This window comes from Podarcis liolepis (genome assembly GCF_965112155.1).
Source record: "Podarcis liolepis genome assembly, chromosome: 7".
Lineage (NCBI taxonomy): Eukaryota > Metazoa > Chordata > Lepidosauria > Squamata > Lacertidae > Podarcis > Podarcis liolepis.
In genome coordinates, this window is record NC_139561.1 from 39504941 (window position 1) to 39530188 (window position 25248).

At 43.3% G+C, this 25248-nt stretch overlaps 1 protein-coding gene across 2 annotated transcripts in view; it reads right to left on the reverse strand.

Annotated features, from left to right (window-relative positions):
- MMP2 (matrix metallopeptidase 2) overlaps positions 1 to 15031 on the reverse strand; it is a 30668-nt gene extending 15637 nt beyond the window's left edge. For both annotated transcript variants that reach the window (XR_014528542.1, XM_083513637.1), the window contains exons 1-5: positions 14625 to 15031; positions 9467 to 9693; positions 7283 to 7431; positions 5107 to 5235; positions 4130 to 4303 (exon numbers count right to left, since the gene is read on the reverse strand). Coding sequence is in view for 1 of the 2 variants with exons in the window: in XM_083513637.1 (XP_083369763.1) it covers positions 4130 to 4303; positions 5107 to 5235; positions 7283 to 7431; positions 9467 to 9693; positions 14625 to 14828 (883 nt within the window). In the remaining variant the exon portion in view is untranslated. The remainder of the gene's footprint in view (positions 1 to 4129; positions 4304 to 5106; positions 5236 to 7282; positions 7432 to 9466; positions 9694 to 14624) is intronic.
- Between the last annotated feature and the right edge of the window lie 10217 nt (positions 15032 to 25248).

The following is a 25248-nucleotide window of genomic DNA, read 5'->3' on the forward strand; positions in this document are numbered from 1 at the left end:
TGGAGTGAATGCTGTGGGCAGCACGTCCTTTGATCATTTCTCTCCCTCAGATCAACTCCCTTCCAAGAGACAGAAAGAGAGAAAGTGTGTGTGTGTGTGTGTGTGCACGTGCACACACAGATTCTCCCAAGAGATCCGGGCAAAAGTAAGATCCAAGGCTCTTCTGAGCTTTGAAACACACACAGAACTGAAAGGGAAAGTGGGAAAGAGAGTCACTCTCTCAACTTTCTTTTTCAGCTCAATGACCAATGGGGCAGAGAGGGGAGAGTGAGCACCAAGGGAAGACCTCAAATGCACCACAGGAGGGAATCCTCTGCTCACAAGTCGGCCACTTTTGGCCCCTGGGTCTGAGGTTCCCCACTTTTCCTAATCTAGGGCAAAGCAGTTCCAGGAGAAGAAATGCTATCCAAAGGCCTGTGTTTGAATTCCTTTTCTGCAAAGTATCTTTGCTGGAGCAAACAAAAAAAGATGAGCGAGCTAAGATGAGTCACTTGCTTTCCACTTAAGCTCCTTCCAGCTGTACGCCTCCACATTTTCAAATGCACATTTTATTAGCCATGTACAAGTTGCAAAAAAAAACCCCAAATCCATCACAAACATATGGAAACTGAGTACAATGTTGCTTCATCCTGGACTGACTGTAGGCTCCTGGCTGACACAGGAAGACACAGGGAAAAGTCAAACAGTCCTTTGTCTTTCTGCCATTTTCTTTAGCCTTCTTTGCTGTGTGAACAGCAGAGAAGTCTTTAATGATATGACAACCATAAAGAAAGAAGTCACTCTGTCCCAGTCAGGATGCAAGCTGGAAGGTGCTCATTTGAAACATAAGGGCCATGGGGTTTAGTGTTTAAAAAGAGGTAGGAACCTCAGGCCTGAGAACCAGATGTGGCTCCACAGGGCTTTCTATCTTGTCCCTAGGCCTCTTCTGACCATGCCTCTCTTCCAAGACCACACACTCACCAACCCTGCTCTGCATCCTCCTCAGGTGCTTTTGCCTGCCTGAATGTGTACCTGAACTGTGATAATGCCACTGGTTTGCCTCCATGGAAGATGGAGGAAGGCTATCAAGATGAGCGGAAAGATTCAAGTGAGCAAGCTACTTCTTTGCTTCTGAAATTCTCTCCACCTCACCTCATCCACAAGCCTCATTTGGAGGTGTCAGCCATTTTTCAGGTGGTGTGAGCTATCATTAAGAATCAAGCAGGAGTATGCCAAAGAATTATAGAACTTTCTTTATGTATGCCACAACAGCAGCAAGAATACTTATCGCAAAGTATTGGAAGACACAAGATCTACCCACCTTGGAAGAATGGCTGATGAAGGTGATGGACTACATGGAATTGGCAGAAATGACTGGCAGAATCCGAGACCAGGGAGAAGAGTCGGTGGAAGAAGATTGGAAAAAGTTTAAAGACTATTTACAGAAATATTGTAAAATTAATGAATGTTAGAATGATGTTGGATAGAAACTAAGTGGTCTCTAGCTGTAATGTTATAAGGGAATATGAGAAAATGGACTATTAATAGGTAAAAATCTAATGTTACAATATTTTAAGACTGAAGACTAGGATGAACAAAGAGGGGAGGGATTTGCTGAACTAACAAACTGAACTGGAATACAGAAAAGGGAGGCGTGAGGAGGTCCGGGAAATAAGCAAATGAAAGATAAGTGATTGAAAGACTGAATTGTTTTTAACTATTTTTATTTTGTATTTTTCTTTTTTCTTTTGTAATATTTTGAAAACCTTAATAAATATCTTTAAAAAAAAAGAATCAAGCAGGAGTAATAGCTTGCATTCTCCTTCAAACTCTCTCTGTATTGTTTGTGCTGAGTCATTTCCTGGTAGCTTAGTAGGTGGTACATTGGTACAAGGCATGGTCCAACCTTCTGTGCTCCTCATGTACCACTAGGCTTCACCTTTTCTCACAGTCTCCACCCCCAATTCTGCCAAGCATCACCTTTTAGCTCCAAGGCTGCACCTCCCAAGTGTCAGGTTCGACATTTAAGGGATCTGGCAATGCTGCTAGTGTATAAGAAATAGAAGGACATTATGCTGGAAGAGAACAGGGACATCATTTCCTACTACAGGACCAGCCAGAGAGATATTTTATTAGGAGGAGCAAAGTGTGTTGGCAGAGAGAAAGTAGATACATATATATTTAGCATCTAACTTTCCTCCTTCCTAAAAATTGTCTCCACATTTGACATCCTGGCTTGAGAACAACAAACCGCACCAATTTTACAATCTGTGAACAAGTTTTTCCCCTTTAAGAATTCCTTCCAAATTTCAAAGAGAGAAATTGTCTGTAAATCTTGGCTTTCTATATCCACAGCTAGCAAGAGCAAGAAACCAAATAGAAGCTCAGCTTGCCAGATTCCACAGAACCTTCCCCTCAGTATTTGAATGTGCGGTTTCTCAAAGTATAGAGCGTCACTTTTTCTCTGCTTAAAAACTGGGCAGCTTGAAGAGCTTTGTAAGAAGAAGAAAAGCCCCAAGATATTTGCTGAGCTTAAAAATCATTTTCTGCCTCTGAAAGCTTCAAGGTTTCCCGTACAACAAAATGTGGCAGAATGAAGATAACTGGGATCTAATGGTCTCATCTCACTTTTCCTATCTTTGGCAACATACAGTTATATCTCTCTGAGAGACCGATAAGAGCTCTATAATTCTTGTCTTACAATATGGAAGTGGACACATGCAACTCATCAAAGCACATCTCATATTTTTCTACTGTACTTACAATGAGTAAGGTCTATTTCCTGGTACCTGCCCAAGATAAAGCATTGCTCTTATTTTGCAGAGATTTTATTAGTGTGATGTGCTAGCACCGCTATTCTTCAGGTTCCAGACCCACTTCCCCTAGCAGAGAGTAGCAGAATGCATGCTTTGAATACAAGTGGTTCAAATTCCACCCATTCTAGTTTAAAAAAGAATTAAAGAGCAAGCCAAGAGTAATCTCTCTCTCTCTCTCTCTCTCTCCATCTCCATAATACTAGAAATTCAGGTTATCCAGTGAAGTTCAATGGTGAGCGATTCAGACCAGACAAATTTAAGCATTGCACACAGTGCAAACTTAAACAAGGGAATACACTGCCACAAGATGACCACCAACTTGGAAGGCTTTAAAAAGAGAGTAGATAAATTCACAGGGGATAAAACTATCCATGAGTACATAGCCATCATGGCTACTAGCAACACCACTGCCGAAAGAGTTTTGCCTCAGAAAACCAGTTGTGGGGATTCACAAGTCCAAATTATATGCTGTTGGCATAATGTTCCAGTAAACCAGAAGTGGCCCATGAGGGTCGTTTAACCAGCCCATGAGCCAATCCCAAACTGAGACGCCCGTTCGGCGAGTCCTTGCGTGCTGTACTAAAGTGGTGTGGGGACTCTCTTCCATGGCTCTGGAAATCGGTTCTGCGCATGCCCAGACCCCGTAAATTGTATCTGTGCATGTCTGCAGCACCGGAAATTGCTTCTGCGCAGGCGTGATTTTTGGCATCTGGGCATGCGCAGAAGCGATTTGCAGTGTAGCGCTGCACTGGTCCGGCCCACGGAGGATCTCCACGGAAATGATCCAGCCCATGCCCGGTAAGCCTTGCCAACCGCTGAGTAAGAGCCTGTCTCTAATTTTTTGGCTTCTTGGAGTACACCAGGGGACATCTTATCACCTATGGTGGGAATCCCCTTCTGTGGCAAGCTTATGGGGAAACATAGCCTTGGAAAAACAACACCAAACAAACAAAACAAGATTAAATACGTCATTTTTCTAGTTTTGCTAAATATCTGGGATGGAGTGGGCAAAAATCTTAAAAGCAAAAAGCTGATTGGTTTCATGTTGATAGCGGTGAGATTTCAGCCACATTGGTACCTTCTATTTAAAGCACTATGATACCACAAGTGCACCCCAAAACTATCATGTCCAGACCAGCACTCTGATGTCTCCAAAGGGATTTTGCATGGGAGGGACCTGGCCAGCTTACACAATTGGAGGCACACTGATACAACCATTGACCCCATATTTCCAATGAGAAACTAAAGACATCATACATGTCATCTGGGAAAGGCCACAATATGCTTCCAAATTAAAACAAAGCACAGCTCTCTGCTTCTGTCAGTCAACTTACATTCATGGGGACAGAATCCGTATTTGCCATCCGCATCAAAGTTGTATGTTGTCGAACACCAAAGGAATCCATCACTCCGACCTGCATCGGTGCAGCTGTTATATTCTTTGTCATTGAACAGGAATGGGAATTTGCAGAATTCCCCATCTGCATTGCCGTATTTCACTCTAACAACTTGAAAGGGAAAGAACAGAGACTCTGTCAGGAGGGGTCAAAATATAAATGTGAGTTTCTCAGCAGAATTTCTAGAGCGGGGTGTCAAAGAACACTGTAGCTAAAAGCAGAACTTCCTTAGACATTGATCTACAGGAGAGTCACCTGGAAATACATTAAATAGTAGAATATGTTTAATGTAAGCTAATCTGTGAAGACCTTATGTGACCCACTAATTTTTTTTTATTGTTTATCTGATGCCTTCCTGACATTGGCCATTGCTCAGTGGCAGTGCTGGCTTCAGCCCTTCAAGACTGGCAGGGCAGAAGGAAGGAGTCAACTAGGTGAGTTACTCCTGCCTTCAGATGCCTTGAAGTTGCCATCAACATTTATTGCCTGGACAGCAAAGTGAGCTGGTGCTCACCATTCACCTGGTTCTAATCTTCCCCACTCTGGTGTGAGATGCATTTAAATTATAGTATTTTGCATAAGTTCCTAAATATTAGCATATGAAAATGTTGCTGGACTCCAATGCCTATCATCCTGAGCCAACATTGCCAATGGTCACCTGAAGGTAATTCTGAGGTATCAGCCCTAAATCTACACCAGCCTTCCCAAACCTGGTGTCCTCTGTGTATTTTAGACTCCAATTCCCATCAGCCTCAGTTAGCATAGTCAGTGGTCAGGGATGGTGGGGGCTGGACTCCAACAACATCTAGATAGTATTGGGTTGGGGAAGGCTGATCTACACTGTTTTGCTGTCCAGTCTTTCTGGTAACAGTCGACATTCAGCGATGTTTTGAATCCATCAGCAGCTGCCATACCTTGTCCTTCACCCAAAGTCCAAAGCTCATCATCGTCAAAATGGGAGTCCCCACCAACCCCAGGCCCAGGGGCAAAGGCATGAGCCAGGAGACCATCCTTGCCATCAAAAGGATACCCATCACCATGCTCTGCAGAAGAAAGAAGAAATCAAGTGGCATTAAATACAGGAAAACACATATCTAAAATGGTTGAATAATCATGCCCTCTTTAAAATAGCTAGGTTGTTTTTTCTACAATTTTTATGGGCTGATGAATCATTTAATGCTTCCCTTTCTGTTTTACTTTGCGTTTGAGTTAAGGAATTCTTTTTATTATATTTTATTTTTAATCTCTTGTGCTGATTTACATTTTATTGATGAAAAATCTTCTCTGGGACCTATTGGCAGTAGCGGGAAAACACACCTCTGAAATATATAAATAAACACTGCATTTTCCTTTTTTGCCTTTTTTATTGTGGTCTCCCCACCAAAATAGGAAACTGGCTTATACTAAGATGCCAGAAACTGAACCTGGAACCTTAAAGCAGATGTTCTACCTTGGAGCTATTCAGGGTCTCTCTCTCTCTCTCTCTCTCTCTCTCTCTCTCCCCTCCCTCCCTCCCTCCCCTTGGGTGTCTATGAATAAAGCTGTGTGTATTTTCTGCACCAAGTCATTTCAAGTCTCTCCTTCCTCCTCGGGTGAAGGCTGAGTTCTTGGCTTCTCCTGTTATTTCACCGAAAGCTTTTCTTGGAAAAGCAACCTCCTGGCAAGGGCATAACCCTGTTATTCATCAGTTTCTCACCAGCAGCCTGGCCAATGACACTGCCTGCGGTGACCACTTTTGCATCACTGAGGACTTTCTGGGTTTGATCCCTTGCCATTGGAAACAAATGTCAGATGCTCCCAGCCAAACCCTGAGTTCTCAGCTATGTGTACCTTAGGTTAGAGCAAGGCCAGCTGGAGACACACTGGCAGAGCATAGCTGGGAAGTGAAACTCTTTCCTAGGGATAGAAGGACAGAATCCCAGAAGAATGGAGCAGACTTAATGACATAGGAAGAGCCCTGCTGGTTCAGGCCAAAAGCCCATCTAGCCCAACATCCTTTTCTCACAGTGGACAACCAGATCCCTTCCAAATAATCAATTCTATGATGCCAATTAAACGGACCAAACAAACAAAATGGGCCTGGTTAGGTGAGTATGTCTGCATGTGCCCAAGTGCCCACCTTGAGGTCAGTTGAAATAAAGGCCCCTCCAGATATCCTTTTTCATTGTTCCTTCATGAGGATTTGTGGTCAGGATGGCATCAGGGCAGCTTTAGGCAATCTCACTTTCAGTCTTGTTTGAGCATGCAGATGTTTCAAGATACTGCTTCATTTCCAATTGCTACATGTCCTGTTAGCTTCGTCCTGAAATCCTGTAACTTTTTATACCCCAAATGTTCCAGGGTGGTGGTGTTGGTATTATCCTGCTTTTGTTGCACTATGGTCCTCCTCCAAATGGCAACAATGGATGGACACCAGAGAAGCAATCCAGAACAATGAATAGAGTGGAATGACGCCCAGTATAAATCCACCACTGATGCCTTATTATTGCATCAAAGACATGTTGCAGAAGACACCCACAAAAAATGTCCCACCTGTCTGGAGGGCCTCAAAGACAGGAGTGGCTGTCTCTCTCCCACCAATCATGATGGTGGTTTTGAACTGGTCATGGCCTCTAAACCTTCCCCCAATTGTTCTGAACAGCCCTCAGAGCCACCCCAAACCACTTTTGGCCCTACTCTTTTCTCCTTTCCCCTTGAGAGAATTCCTAGTTCTGCTACCTGATGTTCCGTCAGCTTCAGCAATTCGAGCACAATAGTATTGTTGACCTCCCTCATAGGGTTCTAAGTAAGGACAACTGAGATAATGACTGTACCAGGTGAATTTGAACAGTTCTGAAGTGCACTATATATATATATGCTATTGGACTGGTCCAGTCAAGTGCTCTGTGGGTGGGTGGTCTACATACCTAGATCTCCTGAATGTATTGCTGTTCATGCATTGGAAGAGAGCTAGTGGGAAAGGGTAAAGTACCAGGTAATAAATCCCCTGTGCAGACCAACATAGATACAGAAGGGAGAAGGCAGAAATGGACAGAGAGCTGTATTCTCCCTCAGGTTTTCTTATATTTAATGCTCTATGGAGATATTTACCCCATCGTCCAAAATTGATCATGATATCTGCTTCACCATCATGAATTCGGGAAAACTCCAGTGGTGTGACATCACTCCAGACTTTAAAGGCTCGGGCAAAAGCATCATCCACAGTCTCTGAGTCCAGATCTGGGGTGTAGCCTAAAATCCTTCACAATAAAAGTAGGGTGGGGTGGGGTGAGAAAAAGAGAAGGGTATGGATCAGTTGGAGAAAATCCCCCAAGGGATAGCAGTCACTTTAAGTCTATTGCAGCAAAAGTAATACAAAGAGCCCTATAGCTAACTAATCAGTCTTTTAACATAAGACTCATCATTTTTTGGGGGGGGGGTATGTGTGTGAAGGATTAATGTCTGTTCTAATTCCTTGTGGCACAGTGTTCTTGTAATGCTGCTGCTGCTGGTGATGGTGGTGGTTATATTACTAGAGCTGTGAACCAGCTACTGTATAGCCAAATCCCAAAGCAAATTGGGCAGATTGGGGTTAACCTGGGATTTGGCCTGAACAGGTTGTGCCAGATTGGGTCCACCTGGAGAGATCCAGGACTAGTTTATATGTGCAAATTAAGATAGCGGGGTACCTTGGATCTCACTGGCATGGCAATTTGCACCATGAGTAACAACCCCTTTAAACAATTTCTTTTAGAGTGTTTAAAGGAAGAGAAGCTCAGGGGATCTGGGGCTTAATAGGAAAGACCCAAAGCTTGGATCAATGTCCCTGGAATGCTCCTGAAAGAAAGCATAAAGCAACCTTTCAAACCAGGGATAGAGAACATCCATATGTTATTTGACTCCAACTCCCAGCAAGCTCAAATTCAGAGATGACAGAAGCTGTAGCCAAACAACATCTAGAGAACCACAGATGTCCCCATCCTTGCTTTAAGCCAAAGTTCCTACGAAATGTACAGCCTGATCCTTGGGGGGGGGGGGTTTAAAGTGAGTTCCACAGTGTTCAATGGGGCTTATTCCCAAAAAAGTGTGAACGGAATTGCAGCCCCCCCCCTCTCTCTCTCTCTCTCACACACACACACACACACACAACCTTGCTTGTGTGCCATTATTAATTTCTGGCCAGCAACACTGTCTGTTCGAGGCACTGGAAAAAGATGCACACACCAAAAAGCTGAACCACAGGACTTCAATAGATATGGAAATCATTAAAAGAGCCCTGCTGTACTTCCTCCGCCTAAGACTTATCCCTCCAGACTTTAATGGATGATGAAGTGCTTGTTAAACTATTTGCTGTCCAGATCGCAGGGTAATTTTGGTTCGGCTTTCTTTCTGCAGGCATAACATGGATGTGGGGTTAATATCTCCAGCTCAAAGTGCCAGATTAAAAAAAACAACTACATTTGTTTTATTTTATTTTTTAAGAAGCAGAAGGAGAGAGAGGCAGACAAAGTGGAGCCTGTGGTGTTTTGTTCTGTGGAGTTGTATGGAACAGCAGCATTTGAAAGAAAAGGATAGCCATTATTCTCCCAGAAGAACTCATGGTGTTCTGGAATAATGGCCAAAGATGCTCCCCCTCTTTTTAATGATGAATATTGAGGGTTCGGATTGCTCCAGCTGTGTAAAGAGTAGGACATCTCTAATGTTGAGATTTCAATTCTGGGAAAGCTACATTGCACCCCAGGCTTGCTTTGTCCTGTACAATACTGGCGTCTCAGAGGTACCCCATTCATGCTTTGCTTTTCCTCCTATACATTTGAAGCAAAGGAGAGGAGATGTTTTGAAACTACTCTTACAAATCTACTTCCATTTTTTGATCTCTCTCTGTCTCTCATCATCATCAAAATTTGTATACTGCCCTTCATCTGAAGATCACAGGGCAGTTCACAACATAAAAATACAAAATGAGAACAGAAAATACATAATAAGAACAAGAACAAATCAATATAATACTATCATTACAAGCATACTGGCTGCTGGTTTGCTAACCAAGGTAGCTTTAAGACATTCATGTGGACTTGTAAGCTTAGGACCAGTGAATCTGATAGATAGATCTCCTTCTCCCCTCCAAAGGTAGCTGGTAAGAAGGCCTTCAACTGCTAGAAGTTATAAAATGGCTTCCTTCTTAGGAAAACCAAGGTATGATGCCTCTCTACTCAATGGGACTTGCTCCCAGATAAGTGAGGTTAAGATTGCACCCTAACATGGAATGTTTTGCCTGATAGTATGCATGCATACCTGTATGTGACGAGATTTTTCTCCCATTTTGGTTTTCTCGGGAAGAAATTATAATTGGCCACATCTGGATTGCCGCAACGGGGTTTCTTCATTGTATCTATGGTGTTTTGGTCCAGTTCTCCAGTTTCAGGAAGCCCAAAGAATTTCTGCATTTTCTTCAAGGTATCTTTCAGCACCATGAGGTTGCAGTTGTCTTGCGGGCACCCATAATACTTGTTGAGGTATTGCTTCAACCAAAAAGAAAAAAAACAACAGCACAATCAGTCACAACAGGATTTCGATGAAGTTTGGATGACTCACCAGTGGTGAGAAGGAATTATTTCAAGGTGACCAGTGAGGGCAGCTTTTGTAGATGGGAATTGCTAAGCTGTTACACACATACACACACACATAATGAAAATGTGTGAATAGGTGAGCTGGTAAATATTTCTAAAGGAACAATGAATTGTGGACATGTTTGCAAGGGTTTTGGACACAATGGACACTTTCAGTTGTACTTGTCACTAGCAAAGCATTTAAATGAATGTAACTAACATTCAAGGTCTAAGTACAGGTGATGGTAGGTGAAAAGTGTGGTGGCGAGGGGAGTAGTTAACAGGGCCTGGGAGTCTAAACAGGGCTGGGCCTAGTCTGCAATCCCATTAGCCTGAGGGGAAAATAGGGGTCAGAATTATTGCTCATGCTTGATGATGCTCATGCAGATTTCAAAAACCGACAGCAGATGTAGCTAAGCTGGTGCCCTCCAGAAGTTGTTGGGCTCAGTTTGCCTCAATTCTATATCAGTGTGTGTGTGTGTGTGTGTGTGTGTGTGTGTGTGTGTGTGTGTGTATCCCATTTTTATATGTTTATTTAACCACATTTTCGTGCACATCCCTGCTAATATGCACTTTAATATGCACTTTCCCAATCTCTCACCTTTTTGCAGGCAATTTCTCCCTACAACACATTTGGTACATTATTTTCAAGAACCCATGCATATTTGTACAGCTCTCCACCATCTGTGCATGGTTTTCAGCCCGAGAACCGCACCACATAATTTCAAAATATAACTGCATTTTGTGCACTGGCTTGTATTTCACATTAGGTAGGTTTGCATTAAAATGTGAAACTGAGTGGATTTCTCTCTCCACCAACCCACCCACCCCAGCCTAAACTTGAAAGTTCCAGATACTTTAAGCTGCAACCCAATACACACTTATGTGAGAGTAAGCCCACTCAGTACAGCTGAAGATAGGAGCAAATAATGCTGCCTTATACTGAGGTAGAATCTAGACACATACAGTGGTACCTCGTACTTAATTCGTTCCTGAGGTCCGTTCTTAACCTGGAACTGTACTTAACCTGAAGCACCACTTTAGCTAATGAGGCCTCCTGCTGCCACTGCGCTGCCACTGCACAATTTCTGTTCTCATCCTGAAACAAAGTTCTTAACCCGAGGTACTATTTCTGGGTTAGCGGAGTCTGTAACCTGAAGCGTATGTAACCTGAAGCGTCTGTAACCCGAGGTACCACTGTATTAAAAAACATTTTGAAAACATTTTGAAAAATATATTGAATTTGTCATAGCTCAGCACTGCCATCTAGTGTCACATTTGTATAAAGCACTTTACAACACACTTAAAACATTTTATTTGCAGCTGTATAGCTGAGTCTTGAGTCAGACCATTGGTCAGTCCAGCTCAGTATTGTCTACATGGAGTAGCATCAGCTCCCCAGAGTTCCAGGCAGGCAGTCTCTCCCATCCCTGCCTGGAGATGCCAGAGACTGAACTGGAGACTTTCTGCATGCAGAGCAGATGCTATGCCACTGAGCTACAGCCCTTCCCCATACTCAGATGTCCTTCTAAGTAGACCTGCATAGGATTGTGCTGTTAGCCTCTCCAAGTACAGAAGGTGTCCCATCCCTCTGAGCATTTTGTCTGTCCTTTTCTGCACCTTAATCGAGTCACTGATAATATCAGGGCAACAGCCCGCTAATCACAGTGTGGGTGGGATTAGAGTTGCCATGCCAATTCACCAGGGGAAGGAGGGGGGAAGCTTGCCTGGCTGGATTCTTCTGTTTTTCAAACAGTTGCCAGAATAACAGTGTTACTCCCTGCCCACCACCCAGTAATGTTTTTCTTGGCTTTATAACATAAGCCAGAAGCAATCGATGTGGTCCCCTCCAGATGCTCCCTTCCTTAAACAAATAGACAGCTACTTGCTATGGGATTCGCATTCCAGACTTGTCCAAAAAAACTCTGTTGTGTTGCACTACCAAAGCCACCTCCCAAACACTAAGCTAGGTTTTGTGCTTTCCACCAGCCTTCTCCACCTTGATGCCTTGCAAATTGCCTCACAAATGTTTTGGACTGCAACTCCCAGCAACTCCAGCCAACGTTGACTTATGTAGGGTTCATCCAGATACACTTTGGTCATCACCATGATGGTTGGTGCTTATGAAGGTCTTGGGGTAATTATACGTGGTCCTGCTCTCAATATCATTTGTGTCTGCAAAAGTTTTGGCATGGACATGCTGCTTCACAGCATATCCTATATTATTATTATTATTATTATTATTATTTTATTTATTAAATGTGTATACCACCCTTTATCAGTGAATCTTAGGGGGATTCACAACATAAAAATACAAGAAAACCCCCTAGAAGATATATAATACAAATAAGAACAAGTAGAAAACAAACCAATAAACCCCCTCTCTCCCCGACCCTATAACCTCCTACTGAAATCCTGTTACTAGGGTTGTTGTGGTTTCATCCCAATTTAGTTGCACTAGCATGCAAGTGTGTCCCACCAAATGGCAACAATGGGGAAGCATTGCAGAACAACAAATAAAGCAAAATGATGTCTGTGGGCTACCTAGTATAAATCCCCCACTGATGCACTTTTATTGTGTCAATGACATATTGTAGAATACATCTGCGAAAAACAACCACCCCCAGTCTGGATGGGCCCATAGCTCAACAACAGTACTTCCGTACCCAAAGAAAGCATTTCTTCACTCAGTGAAGAACTATGGAACTCACTTTCACAGGAGACAGTGTTGGCTACCAACTCCAGGGCTTACTTAAGCTGTATCTTCTCCCAAAGCCAGTGGTAGCACCTCCCATTTCACATCCTGAGGAGAAATGGGAAGGTGCTGCCCTGTGCACACACTTCTCACCCCTGCTTGCCATCCCTGCCAAAGCCTCACTTACCAGGGTTGTGAGGTTGCAGGTTCCAGGAAGATCACAAGAGAGCCACACAAGATCTTCCATAGGCTTCCACACAATTTTGTGGGGCCCTGGAAGTGACAAGGGGTGGGTGCCTGCAGATTCTATGTCCTGGGGTATCTTCCTCAAGGATGGGACAGCCATGCCCAAAGCCACACCCCTCAACAGCAGTGCTCTTTAGTCTCCTCCAGTGCTTTAGCCTGGCCTGAATTGCATGATCATGCCTGGATGGAGAGGTGATGTGGGTGGGTGTAGCAAACACTGACTTTTGCATGACTGGAATGTACCTAGCTGTATGAAGGTAAGAGTCACATTGATTGTACTACTCACTTTTGCCCCTGATCTTCCTTGACCCTGGCATGTGGCTCCTGGAAGCCTGCCCACAAGGGAATGTGCTGTGCACCAGATTTAGCCAATGCCTGAATCCCAAACAAACTCAAGCCAATTTGTGTGGTGATGGTGTCTGGGCTTGGGCTCAGGCAGCCCAAATCGACCCAGCATTTTGAGGAGTCTGAAGAAGAGCCAGGAAATTGGAGCCAAAGGATTCACAGAAACACACCAGGGTGAAGACAGCCTGTTGCTCGGACAAAGTCCCAGCCTGAACAGGAAGCCCTTATGCTGACCTTTCCTTAGCACAGCTCAGTTACCAGCCTGGCTGGGTGGGGCCAATCTAGAGCCTGAAAATATTTGACTCTTTAAAGTTGTAGGATAGTTATTTAAATGTATGGTACAGATGGGGCCCAATACCCATCAGCCCTAGCCAGCATGGTCAATAGTGAAAGATGAGGTGGGAGATCAGCAACATCTGGATGGTACCACATTGGCTATTCCTGCCCTAACTGCACAGACCTTTGCATGCTGTCTCAGGAGGAAGTCCCATTACACTCAATGGGGCTTACACCCTTGTAAAGATGGGTTGATTGCATTTCTATTCCATCTTTTCTCCAAGGAGCTCCAGGTGTCATACATGGTTCTTTCTCCCAACAACAACCCTAGGAGATAGGTTAGGCTGAGAGGCAGCAGCTGCCCCAGAGAGATTCATGACCAAGTGTGGATTTGAACCCTGGTTTCCCAGGTCCTATTTTGACATTCTAACCACTGCACCCCTCTGACTTGCAGCCTAAGATACATTTAGTACTAGGGTGTAAGCCCCACTGAGATCAATGGGATTCCTTCCATGTAAACATCCATAGGGTTACCCTGATAGGCTGTGATACTATATCTACTTGTGAGTAAGCCCCATGGAGCACAATTCAGTTCAATGCATCAGATTGCATTGCACATGTCATGGTTCCCTTTTTCCTAAAATCTTCATTTCTATAAGGTTGGTTTTTATGACAGATCAAATAAACACAGACAAAATAAATCTGTAACTAGCTATAATGTCTAAGAGCAGACATCCTCCCAAACTTTTTCAGTGCAGCTTCAGAAATGGTGATAAAACATAGTTTGAGAATAGCTTCAAGGGGCAGTTACTGCTTCAAGCAGATCTTGGTCGAGACTAGTCATTATATCTGCTAAAAAACAAAGCCACCTGTGTACAGTAATTGTCTTTCAGGCTATACTTAAGCTATGCTTCATAAACATTTTTTTAAAAAAACACCTCTGTTTACTTTCTATAAAATTCTGCCACCCCCCTTCCCCTGTTAAATCTTCAGCAATTTGATGAACTTTGCTTGCAGAGGCAGAGGGCAGCCATTCAAAAATACAGACTTCTGGCCTGACTTTAAAAGTTTTATGAGGGGAAACAGAGCTTGCTTCAACATTTTGAAAGCTGATAATTTTGCCAGCTCCTATTCCCCACCCAGGAACCTCAGAGATGGAAAGCAGCAGCTATTGGGTTACAGAGAATCAGAGAATTAGAAAGACAGACATTGCAAAATATTATTCAAAGGGAAATAAGTGGGGTGGGACAAACAAACAAACAAACAAACAATACATACTTACCAATGCCAGTTCTTTGTCAGTTTTTGGAGAAATGTCCCCTGGAAACTTTATGATGGGTGATGGGATCAGTTCTCTGCCTGGTACGTCTTCTGAAACCCTCAAAGTTGGTGGTGGTGGGGCTGAGGCTGGGTGAAAAATGGAGATGTGGATCAACAGGATTTTAAGCATGCAACCAGCAAAGCTGAAGGAGATGTGCATCTTCATTTTGCTTCGATTTGTATTATTTCCCTGAAGCCCTGTCTTCGTAAAGAGCTTGGCACTGTCAGTGTCTTGAGTTGCAAGGTCCCATCAGCTGCTTATCAACACATCTTAACTTTCCTCAGGGCTCTCTCTGCTTTTGCTTGCTCCAGCAATTCCTTTGTATGTTTAAGAAATCCAGATGCGCAGTCTCCAAATCACCGCAAGAGGAAGTCTGAAAAACCAGTGGAAACATGAAGGGGGGGGGAGAGAAGAGAAGGGGCAGTTACCAGATGTGTGTTTTGCTAAGATTTTAAGGTAGTAACAGACAGATCCCTCTTTGAACAGTGAAAAGAAGAAGAGACAAGAGTTGACGGACCAGTTTATGCCTTTCCATACTACAACTTGGGTAAAGTTTCAGCTCAGATGCATTGCTGAAGGAATCATATGTTTGTTTATGAGATGAATACAGAGGGGGGCTTAAGCAGCATTCCTGAGACTGGGTAACAAGGCTGGCTGGGCCCAGCCACACTGGTAAAATGTCCCTTGAGTTGTGGCTTCCGACTGAAGGAGAGTCATACCAAGGATATGAATTTTGCTCCCTTCCTTGAGTCGGAGCTGGACGAAGGATACCAACGATCCACAGGGAGTAGGATAAGTGTGTTCAGGATGTCCTTAAATTTCTGAATGCCTTAGAGCAGAACTTAAGACCAGGGACTTACTGGATAATTAGCCATGATTGGGGTTCTGAAATTCACGGAGGTCAAGACTCTCAATGGCTGCTTGTCATCATGGCTGTATATTACTTCCAGTACTGGAGACAACATGTCTCTGAATGCCAGATGCAGGGGATCATAAGTGGAAGATGCTGTGCCCATAGCCTCCTTGTGCCTCTCACGGGCATCTGGTAATCACTGGGAGAAGAGAATTCTGGACTAGATGGAGTCATTATGTTCTTATGCTGGTCCTAGATGCTAAGTGCCAGTTAAAGGATCTTGTGCAGCAGCTGTATGGCACTCATCTATCCCTAAGACCTGTAGATCTAGTGGCAGCTGAGTTAGATTGACCATTGGGTGACCAGGGATGCTATTCTCACAGGGCCAGCCAGATACCTATGGCCTAAAAACAGAACCTGAGCACCAGGGCCAGATTTAGATGAAGAGAGGCCTTAGGCTACTCCACTTGTGAGGCACCTCCCCCTCCCCCACCCTCACAACTAAAAGAAAATGAAAGAATGTTATAAACAAAATTGAGTGAAGGCAATGATGATGGGGATTTAAAATTCTGTAATTCACAATTTCTCTTCTAAAGGACATTTTGTGGAATAAGCATTATTTCTTAGGAAAATGAACTTGTAATGTTATACTTAAAATAAGGCCTGGGCCTTAACCTCTGCCTAAGTGGAGGGATGCTTTAACTGCCTTGGCCACAAACCTAGCTCTAACTCATGCACTCACCCATAAAGGGAATCACTTTGATTGTTGTCTTCACCGCAGGCCTCTTATATACCTGCTGGGATTGACAAGGCATTTGACCCTCACCTGAATCTCATAGCTCTCCTAACGAGTGCTTTGGTCTGCCCACCAGATACCAGGCACTCTACTATTGAAATTAGGCTCCAGTGTTTTTCTTACAATCTCCTTCTCAATTAAGTAATCAGTTTTAATCTAGAATATAAATTCTCAAAACTTTATTATTTGTTAATTCAAGTAAGTAAACTACTGCTCTCACTTCATTACAAACAGTATTTCTACCTGCAACACACTTGAGGAAATTTGCTCCTCTTCCTTTCACAGATATTTTGCTGCCATTTGCAACTGTAGCTGCCTCTGATTTGTTATCATTTAACTCTTGGGGAAAATAATTAGCATTACATGTCATGTCCATGGAAGTTGCCGAACCAATTAACCAACTAGAAGGATTACTGCTAATAACACCAGTTTTCCTGTAACTTGATACTGCTGGATAGTTTTGATAAACTGCAAAAGCATTTTTAGAGCTTTCTCCATTATCTGCACAGCAGGGGGTACTCAGTCAACAGTGCAAAGGCTGAGCTGAAGCGTTTTCTGCTGGTTACCTGCTTTCAGCAATAGGGGTCACTGTTTGGCAGTACCCGATTGGTTAGTTGTCAGATTCTAGAGCTCCCTCTTGGTGGCTCTTAGGTAATTCCAAAAATACAGAGTCCATTAATAAATCACAGTGTCCATCCATAATGCAGTAACATAAATCTCCATTGCTACGTATTGGGTGTGTATTTCAGTGGTTGAATGTACAGGTTTATGGCCATGCTGTAATGTAGTGATTATGCGACTGTGAATAAAAGGTGGCTGGGTTCATCGTCCCCGGGGTTTGGGGGGGAGAGATGACAGAACTGATTTCCAATAAGCACCCCCCTTTATTTCCATAACAAGTCCTTGAATAGTACTCTGAATAGTGACACCAGGGAACTAGAAGGTACAGGGCTTGTCCAGTCTGATCAGGGCTGACCTTAACACAATTGGAGCAATTTGGCCAAATTGGGCCCTGCGTGCCGCTCCTAAGGGCCCCCCCCCCCCGCACTAGAACAATCTAGATGGATTTTATTTATATCTCTAAGATTTTGCAGACTTTGGCTGTGAACTGGCACCCTACAAAACAACAACAACAAAAAACTAAACTAAAGTTGGGCCCCACTGGCTAGCATAAGTTGCCCTGCCCTTGCATGAAGTCTTGGGTTTGCAATTTTGGGAGGGGGAGGTTGCCTGCTGGGAAGTGGGCAGGCTGGCAAGGCCCCCTAGATTCAGAGGCCCTAGGCTTCATCCTACTTAGCCTATACATAAATCCGGCACTGCTGAGCACTCTTGTGCTCTCCCCACTTGCCACTCCCAGCAGTGAAACTCCAAATGTGGTCTTATTTGACTTTCCTGCTTCCACAGATTCATTCTGCAAAGATGCATACGGATTACGGAACTGGGGAGGGAATTTGATTCAGTTCACAATTAATGGAGGACCTGCCTAATTCATCTGAATACTTGCCCAATAGCTGAAGGATTTTCTCACCCCAATACATCCTGTTCGTATATTTAAGCTGTTCTCATTTTTATTTGTAAGCTGCTTTGAGTCCCTGTCAGCGGAAAAGGTGGAGTATAAATAAATATATGATAATGATCCACCACTCTGCTCTGCTGCTGAGGGCCCCTTGCATCTTATCAGGAGGTCTGCTCCACACAGTGTAGGAATTAGGTCTGTAGCACTGTGGCACCTTTGGAATGCCTTCTACTGAATATTAGACAGGCACCATCACTGTTGTATGTTTAGTACCTACTGAAGACAAGCCTTTTAAGTCAAGAACTTTCCCAGTTAAAAATTATTTTTTTAAAAAAGATGTTTTAATTGTTTGTTGTTTGCTGCCTTGGGCTCCTTTGATAGGAAGAGTGGGTAACAACAACAGCAACAATTTGCAGCTACCGAATCAATATTAGAATGGAAAACACATCACTTCTCGGCCTTTTGGCTAAGATCAAGTGTAGTACCTGTTGTCAGTTTAATAGGATGGAAAACACAAAATTCGTGCTTCTCTGAATTTTGCAACATAGTTTTCCAGCTGCCGCCCTCCCAAGAAAGTATATATTAGGGTAAAATGCATATGTTGATGAATACAACTTATTAAAATGTATTTTTTAGGGGAAATTGTTTTGTAAAAAAAAGCTATACATAGGGAGAAATCCCCAATAAAATGCTGGTGAATTTTCATGAGGACTTTAAAAATTGCAAATTGATATGGAAATATGGAGAACTGAAGACTGGTGGAAAAATGAAAAACTGAGGAAAACCCAAATACTCAGGTGAGCCCATCCCTGTCATGGATTGACCCATTTCCAAAGAGGTGCTCCATACAGGCAGGTGCCATTCTCAGACTGAACGAATCCCCCTTGCAGGTCTGCCCATATTCACAGGAGATGTGCCTCCTCTCCCAATCAGAAAGCCCAATGCCAAGGATGTCAGAATAATAGTTCTGCTTGGGTAGTTCTAGCTGCCATCTCCCGTACTGCATGTTGATAGACTGTGTATTTTTCCCCACCCCACTTGTCATTATAATGTTAGCACAAAGACACCAAGGGGGCTGTAATTAATGGCTTTGAAGATCTGCTCTTTTATAATTCATGGCAGTGCTTTAATTAAAATCAAATGGATAGCAGTGGAAATGGCAAAGGATTTAAGAGTGTTCTGCCTTAGATGGGAAACCAATTCCCTCTGACCAGTGGTGTTACAGACAGCATGCAAATTACTCTTCATCAGAGCCAGTGGGGAGGAATGAATCTGCTTTTTATCTGGCAAGCAGTTCCCCTATTGTCTTGGAGTCACAAGGTGCAAATATGACCAAAAGGACCTCTGTCATCTCCCGCTCTACCCTTATCTTTCAGGAGTCCTCCAGTAGGTGAAAAATCTAATTAGGAACACCAAGACCAATACATGGTCCATGTCTATTCGATACACTGGAATGGGCAATGTTGTTCTCTCACTACCAGCTCCCCATGGTTCACTCTGGGACCATCTGTTAAGATGGAGAGTAGAAACAGACCTAACTGATGTAACCAATTCTAAAGTATTGGCAAACTTACTTAATGTTTGATTGCATTAGTTGCCTTGTACATGCATAGAACATATCTGGGTGTGGGTGTATGTGGGGATGTTATAGGTATTTTTTTGAAACTAAAGAATAAAATTAAGAAGTAAAATGAATTATTATTTTGCAACTGTTTTGCAGGGAAATGGGAGAATTGACATTCAGTGGTACCTAGGGTTAAGTACTTAATTCGTTCTGGAGGTCTGTTCTTAACCTGAAACTGTTCTTAACCTGAGGTACCACTTTAGCTAATGGGGCCTCCCGCTGCTGCCGCGCCGCCACCGCATGATTTCTGTTCTCATCCTGAAGCAAAGTTCTGTTCTCATCCTGAAGCAAAGTTCTTAATCCGAGGTGTTATTTCTGGGTTAGCGGAGTCTGTAACCTGAAGCATCTGTAACCTGAAGCGTCTGTAACCTGAGGTACCACTGTTTCTATAATAAAACATTTCCTTGTTTTGGCTGTGGGGAGGGGGAGAATCTAATCCAAGAGAAATTGGCGTACAGTGGTTTAGCACTGGAATATTGAGAGTCAGAGGACATTCATACAATCATATATATTACTTATTAGTAATACATTTGGCTATATTCCTTTTATACCCAATCAATCACTGCACTCTAATAAGATACCTTATCAGGATGCCCAATCAGTACAGTGGTACCTCAGGTTACGAACTTAATTTGTTCTGGAGGTCCGTTCTTAACCTGAAACTGTTCTTAACCTGAGGTACCACTTTAGCTAATGGAGTTTGTCTTCTGTGTCTGCAACACAATAATATTGACTGAGTGCTGAATATATTCTGCTTTACTTCATTCTGCAATGCTTCTCTGATGCTGCCACATTATTGCTGCCCCAGGAGCTAGAGCACAACAGAAGCAGAATGAAAGTGAACCAGAACATCTGTGGTTTCAGAAGTTACAGTATTTCAGAAGGAAGTTCTAGGACATGCACTGATTGTGAAGGATGGAGTGTGCCTGCTCTGAAACTATTGCAGATGCAAATAGTTTTGAAAGCGGGCTCACATAGGACTGCCCCAACAGCACTGTGAACACAAATAATCATGAATGCACAATAAGAAGGATGTCTGGAGGGGCCCTTCCTGCCTCTCTTTCCCCTGCCACCACTTTTCTTATTTTGCTTTTGCTAAACATTCAGCACATGGAAGAGTTTTGGAGACCCCATGAAGGCTTGCTTGCTATTTCCTCGCATTTTAATTGGCCTTAATCACGGTATTACTCCAATGCGACTTTGGAGCATTTGATGAAAGGGACATTTCTGCTGTTTGGGGGCATCTGACGAAAGCTTTTGGTTGTGATGGTGCTGGAAGTATAAGTATTAAAAGAATTGCATGTCCTTGTCCCCGAAGCAATCAAAACAGCAAGGCTAATAGCTTGTGATGAAAAGACGCAGTGCTAAATGGAAAAGGAGAAATTGTCCCCAGCTGTGTATATAAAAGGCAGACACAAAAGTGCTTATGAAATGAGCAGATGCTCCATAGCTTTGGGGTGAGTCACACTGGTCAGTGCCAAGAACAACACCAAAGGGTTTTTCCAGGAGTCCCCTGGCATAGCTAAGATATTAAGGTAAAATCATGAGATTCACCTCAGCCAGCTGCAAAGTTTTTTCTTTTTTCTTTTCCATTGAGGCTGGATTAAACTCCATGTTTATTTAACTGAATTAAACTGCATCCAGGTTAGATTGGGGAGCACAGAGTCCATCTCGCAGGGAGGCTGCATTTCCTAGAGGGCCTTACCAAAATGATCTGGCAGTTCAATTTTGTTTACTGATCTTCAAGATAAGAAAACTAATATAAAGAAAAAAGAAAACATATAACCAAACTTATCCCCCGCACCACTGGCGCATATCAAGCCTCATTTATTTGTAGTCTTAGGCAGCTGGTTAAGCACCTTTTCCAGCAGGCTTTTGTAGGAGATGGAAGGGCATGGCAGAGGTGAGGTTGGCATGGTGCAAACAAACTTCTGCCAGTGTGTTTGCACCATGCTGACCTCACTGCCACTGGGCCTCTCCCTTTTTCATTCTGGTATGCTGCAGTGACTCAACCAGACAGAGGTTCTCCAAACTAAAAAGTCTCAAGGCCTGCAAATATTCTTCACAGAGGAGGAGAGTTAGGGCATCTGGTCCTTGCACAATATGAGTTGCAACAGTCCCCTTCTTTTGCTCCCTGACCACAACTGCTGTACAAGTCACTGTTGTAGTGGGTTGCCACCAAACAGAATTCCCTGACCACCCTGTGACAACAGCAATTAGTGCAGCCACAAAAGGAGAAAAGGAGCCACCAAAAAAGGACATAGATTTGCATAGCATTTGCATGCATGCATGAGAAATTGTTACTTGAATTTAAATAGACATGCTGTGCTGCTTGCCATAGTGGGGAGGACTGTGACCAGCGTGAGCTGTGCACCTTCCCGTGCAGTTTCCTTCTGATGGTTCTTTACTGTTTAACTGGATTTGTAGCAGACAGCCCTGCAATTCTAATGGGGGACTTCTTCAAACCCAGGAGATAGGAAATCCATGCCTTCTAAACTATTATAAAAAAGTAAGCAGATCTAGAGTGGAATCACGTTTCCATTTTTAATTGAGAAAAGTGTGTCCTTCGGTCACCAGGTCTGAGAAACCTGCAACTCCCATCCTACTTATTGCAGATCCCATTGTACTACTTGAACAGCTAGTGGAGCCTGGTTTTCTGAGACCAGTAAGGCACTGCCCCACCGACCTCAGTCCACCCTCAGTCAGCCCCCACCTGCCTGCCCGTCTTCTTACTTGCAACCAGCCAAGGGGGTGGCACTGCCTGTCAGGTTTCTCCTCCTTAGTCTCAGTGCTGTTCCTTGTAGAACTCAGCAGAGAGAAGGATGGGTGCAAAACCAGAATTAGTTGGCTCTACCTGTCTCTGGTGCCACCTACTGTTGGGCTCCCTGCCTACCATCCTACCAGTTGCAACAGGCACCAGTCTGCAGTGCTCCGTGCTCCATACAGGTCCTTATTTTAATCTAATGTGTAATGGTGACATCTTAACTTTGGTGGGAGAATAACTTGCCCCCTCATCTTTTATGGAATGCATGGCCTTAGGTTTTAAATTTTTAATTCCAATACGTCTTATTAAACATGAAGAGACACAGAGAATCACAAGCAAAGCCATCATTATTATATGCATGGAAAGTTATCTTCTGTCTTCTTGCCCTCATCATTCATTAATGATGCACAGAGCTTTGTCGATTGTCGCGCTGATTCTTTTGACTTTGCTTTATTGCTTGATGAGTTATGGCACTCAGAAGACTTGGACTGCAAGTGTTCCTCTGGCTCAGATATTATATACCAAGTGAGGTCAAACTTCAGGAGGCCATCTTGGCTGTGATGCATGCCTGTGTCATAGCAGCAGTCAGCATCGAAGAAGATGGAGGGAGAGGACAGAGGGTGAAGAAAGAGCTGTGAGTGGAGGGGGAGCCCTTTCCACATCCTTTGGACCTCTGGGAAATCTGTTAACCTGCTGTACCTGGAACTGGGTGTGGAAAGTGCAGCTGAATAAGACGAAGTTGTGGGCAGCCTGAGGAAGTACCATACACCTTGGCCCTGCACATAAAAAGCCAATCTAGAGTGAGAGGCTAGGGTGATATAAATTATTTCCAGTAGCTCTTTTCATTATGAGACTTTGTATGAGGTCTGATAGACCCTGAGTGAAAACTCGGAGGCTGAGAGGGTCTGTCAGAAAGAAAATAAGTGTGTGTGTGTGTGTGTCTGTTTGTGTGTGTGTAACATTTTTATATGTAACAGTGTATTTTTCTAATATTTTGTTTAAGCGGTCTGTTTGTCTGTTCTTGCTTCAGTTTTCTGTGCACAGCTTAGAGCTATTTTCAGCGGTACCTCGGGTTTAGAACTTAATTCGTTCCAGAGGTCTGTTCTTAACCTGAACCTGTTCTTAACCTGAAGCACCACTTTAGCTAATGGGGCTTCCCACTGCCACTGCGCCGCCAGAGCACGATTTCTGTTCTCATCCTGAAGCAAAGTTCTTAACCTGAGGTACTATTTCTGGGTTAGCGGAGTCTGTAACCTGAAGCGTATGTAACCTGAAGAGTATGTAACCCGAGGTACCACTGTGTGTATATATATATATCTCCCGTATTTTTCGCTCCATAAGATGCAGCTAGTTTTTAGAGGAGGAAAACAAGGAAAAAAATATTCTGAAAGAAACAGTGGATGTATGATTTTTGTGGTTCATGCTGTGGCCACAGACATGATATGCGTTTTAACGGTGAGTTTGGGGTAGCTCAATGCAAAAGTCCTGAGAATCCATGTGGATCTGTGCTTTGTAACCACGTTTTTGCACCATTGCGGCCCCAGGCAACAGTGGGTGCGTGATTTGTTTGGTGCAGGCTGTACCCATGGACATGCTATGTTTTCTCATGTGGAATTTGGGGTTACCCAGCGCAAAAATCCTGAGGATCAATGTGGATCCGTGCCTTGTAACCACGCTTTTGCACCACTGCGGCCTCACGAAACAGTGGATGTGTTGTTGTTGTTTTTTTTGGTGCAGGCTGTAGTCATGGACATGCTTTGTGATCTGATGGTGAATTTGGGGTGACCCAATGCAAAAATCCTGAGGATCCATGTGCTTTTACCTCCCCCCTCCCAGGCAGCCTCCTTTATGTCTAGAGTCCCTTATCTCCCTCCCGATCCCTTGCCAATCAGCTGATCAGCTGCTCAGCGGCTTTGTTTCAATACTCCCTTCCCTCTTGTTTGCCTTAGTGTCTTTTCCTTAGCTGGAGCAGTTTTTTGTTCTTCCTATTCTTCTAATTTCTCTCCTCATTGCTTTAATCTTCCTGTCTCCTCTCCTTGCATGTTCGCTGTCTTTACAGGCAGCCTCCTTTATCGCTAGAGTCCTTTTCTCCCCTCCTGATCACTTGCTGATCAGTTGCTAAGTCGCTTTTTTTCAATACCAAAATAAAAGCACGGTCTGCCTTTTGCCCCAGGGCAATTTGGCTCCAGGGACCATGCATTCGCTCCATAAGACACACAGACATTTCCTCTTATTTTTTAGGAAGAAAAAAGTGTGTCTTATGGAGTGAAAAATACGATATATATATATATATATATATATATATATATATATATATATATATAATAAATAAATATATATGTGTGTGTGTGTGTGTGTGGCTTGCAGAGTCTGCTTTGCATTTTAACTCAGGGATGGACAAATCTGTCAATTTTTTATTTCTCATTCCCGTCTGTCCCAATTCTTCAGCTCACCACATTTCTATATCCATTAGCAATCAAAAAGCAAAATCCAAGAGAAAATTAGTTAGCATTTAATGCTCATTGCACCCAATATACATACAGTGGTACCTCGGTTTAAGAACAGCCCTGTTTATGAACTATTCAGTTTACGAACGCCACAAAACTGGAAGTAGTGTCCTGGTTTGCAAACTTTACCTCAGTCTAAGAATGGAATCTGAATGGTGGAAGGGCACCGGTGACGGGAGGCCTCATTAGGGAAAGTGCGCCTCGGTTTAAGAACGGTTTCAGTTTAAGAATGGACTTCTGGAACAGTTTAAGTTCGTAAACCGAGGTACCACTATATTTTGCATGCAATTTTGCCCATCGCAAGCAATTTCTCCTAAACTGATACATTTTTAAATGTTGCATTCACCAAATTATGCATTTTTATATACATCTCTCCTTAATGTATGGATTTTTGTGATGCATTTTTAGGGGTGCTGGGGTTGGAGAACTACATTGCAAAATGTGAATGTGAATTTGAGGAGTGTGAATTCTAAAGGATGTGCTTACATTCACATACTGCTTTGGGCAGTAGGAATCCAGTACATT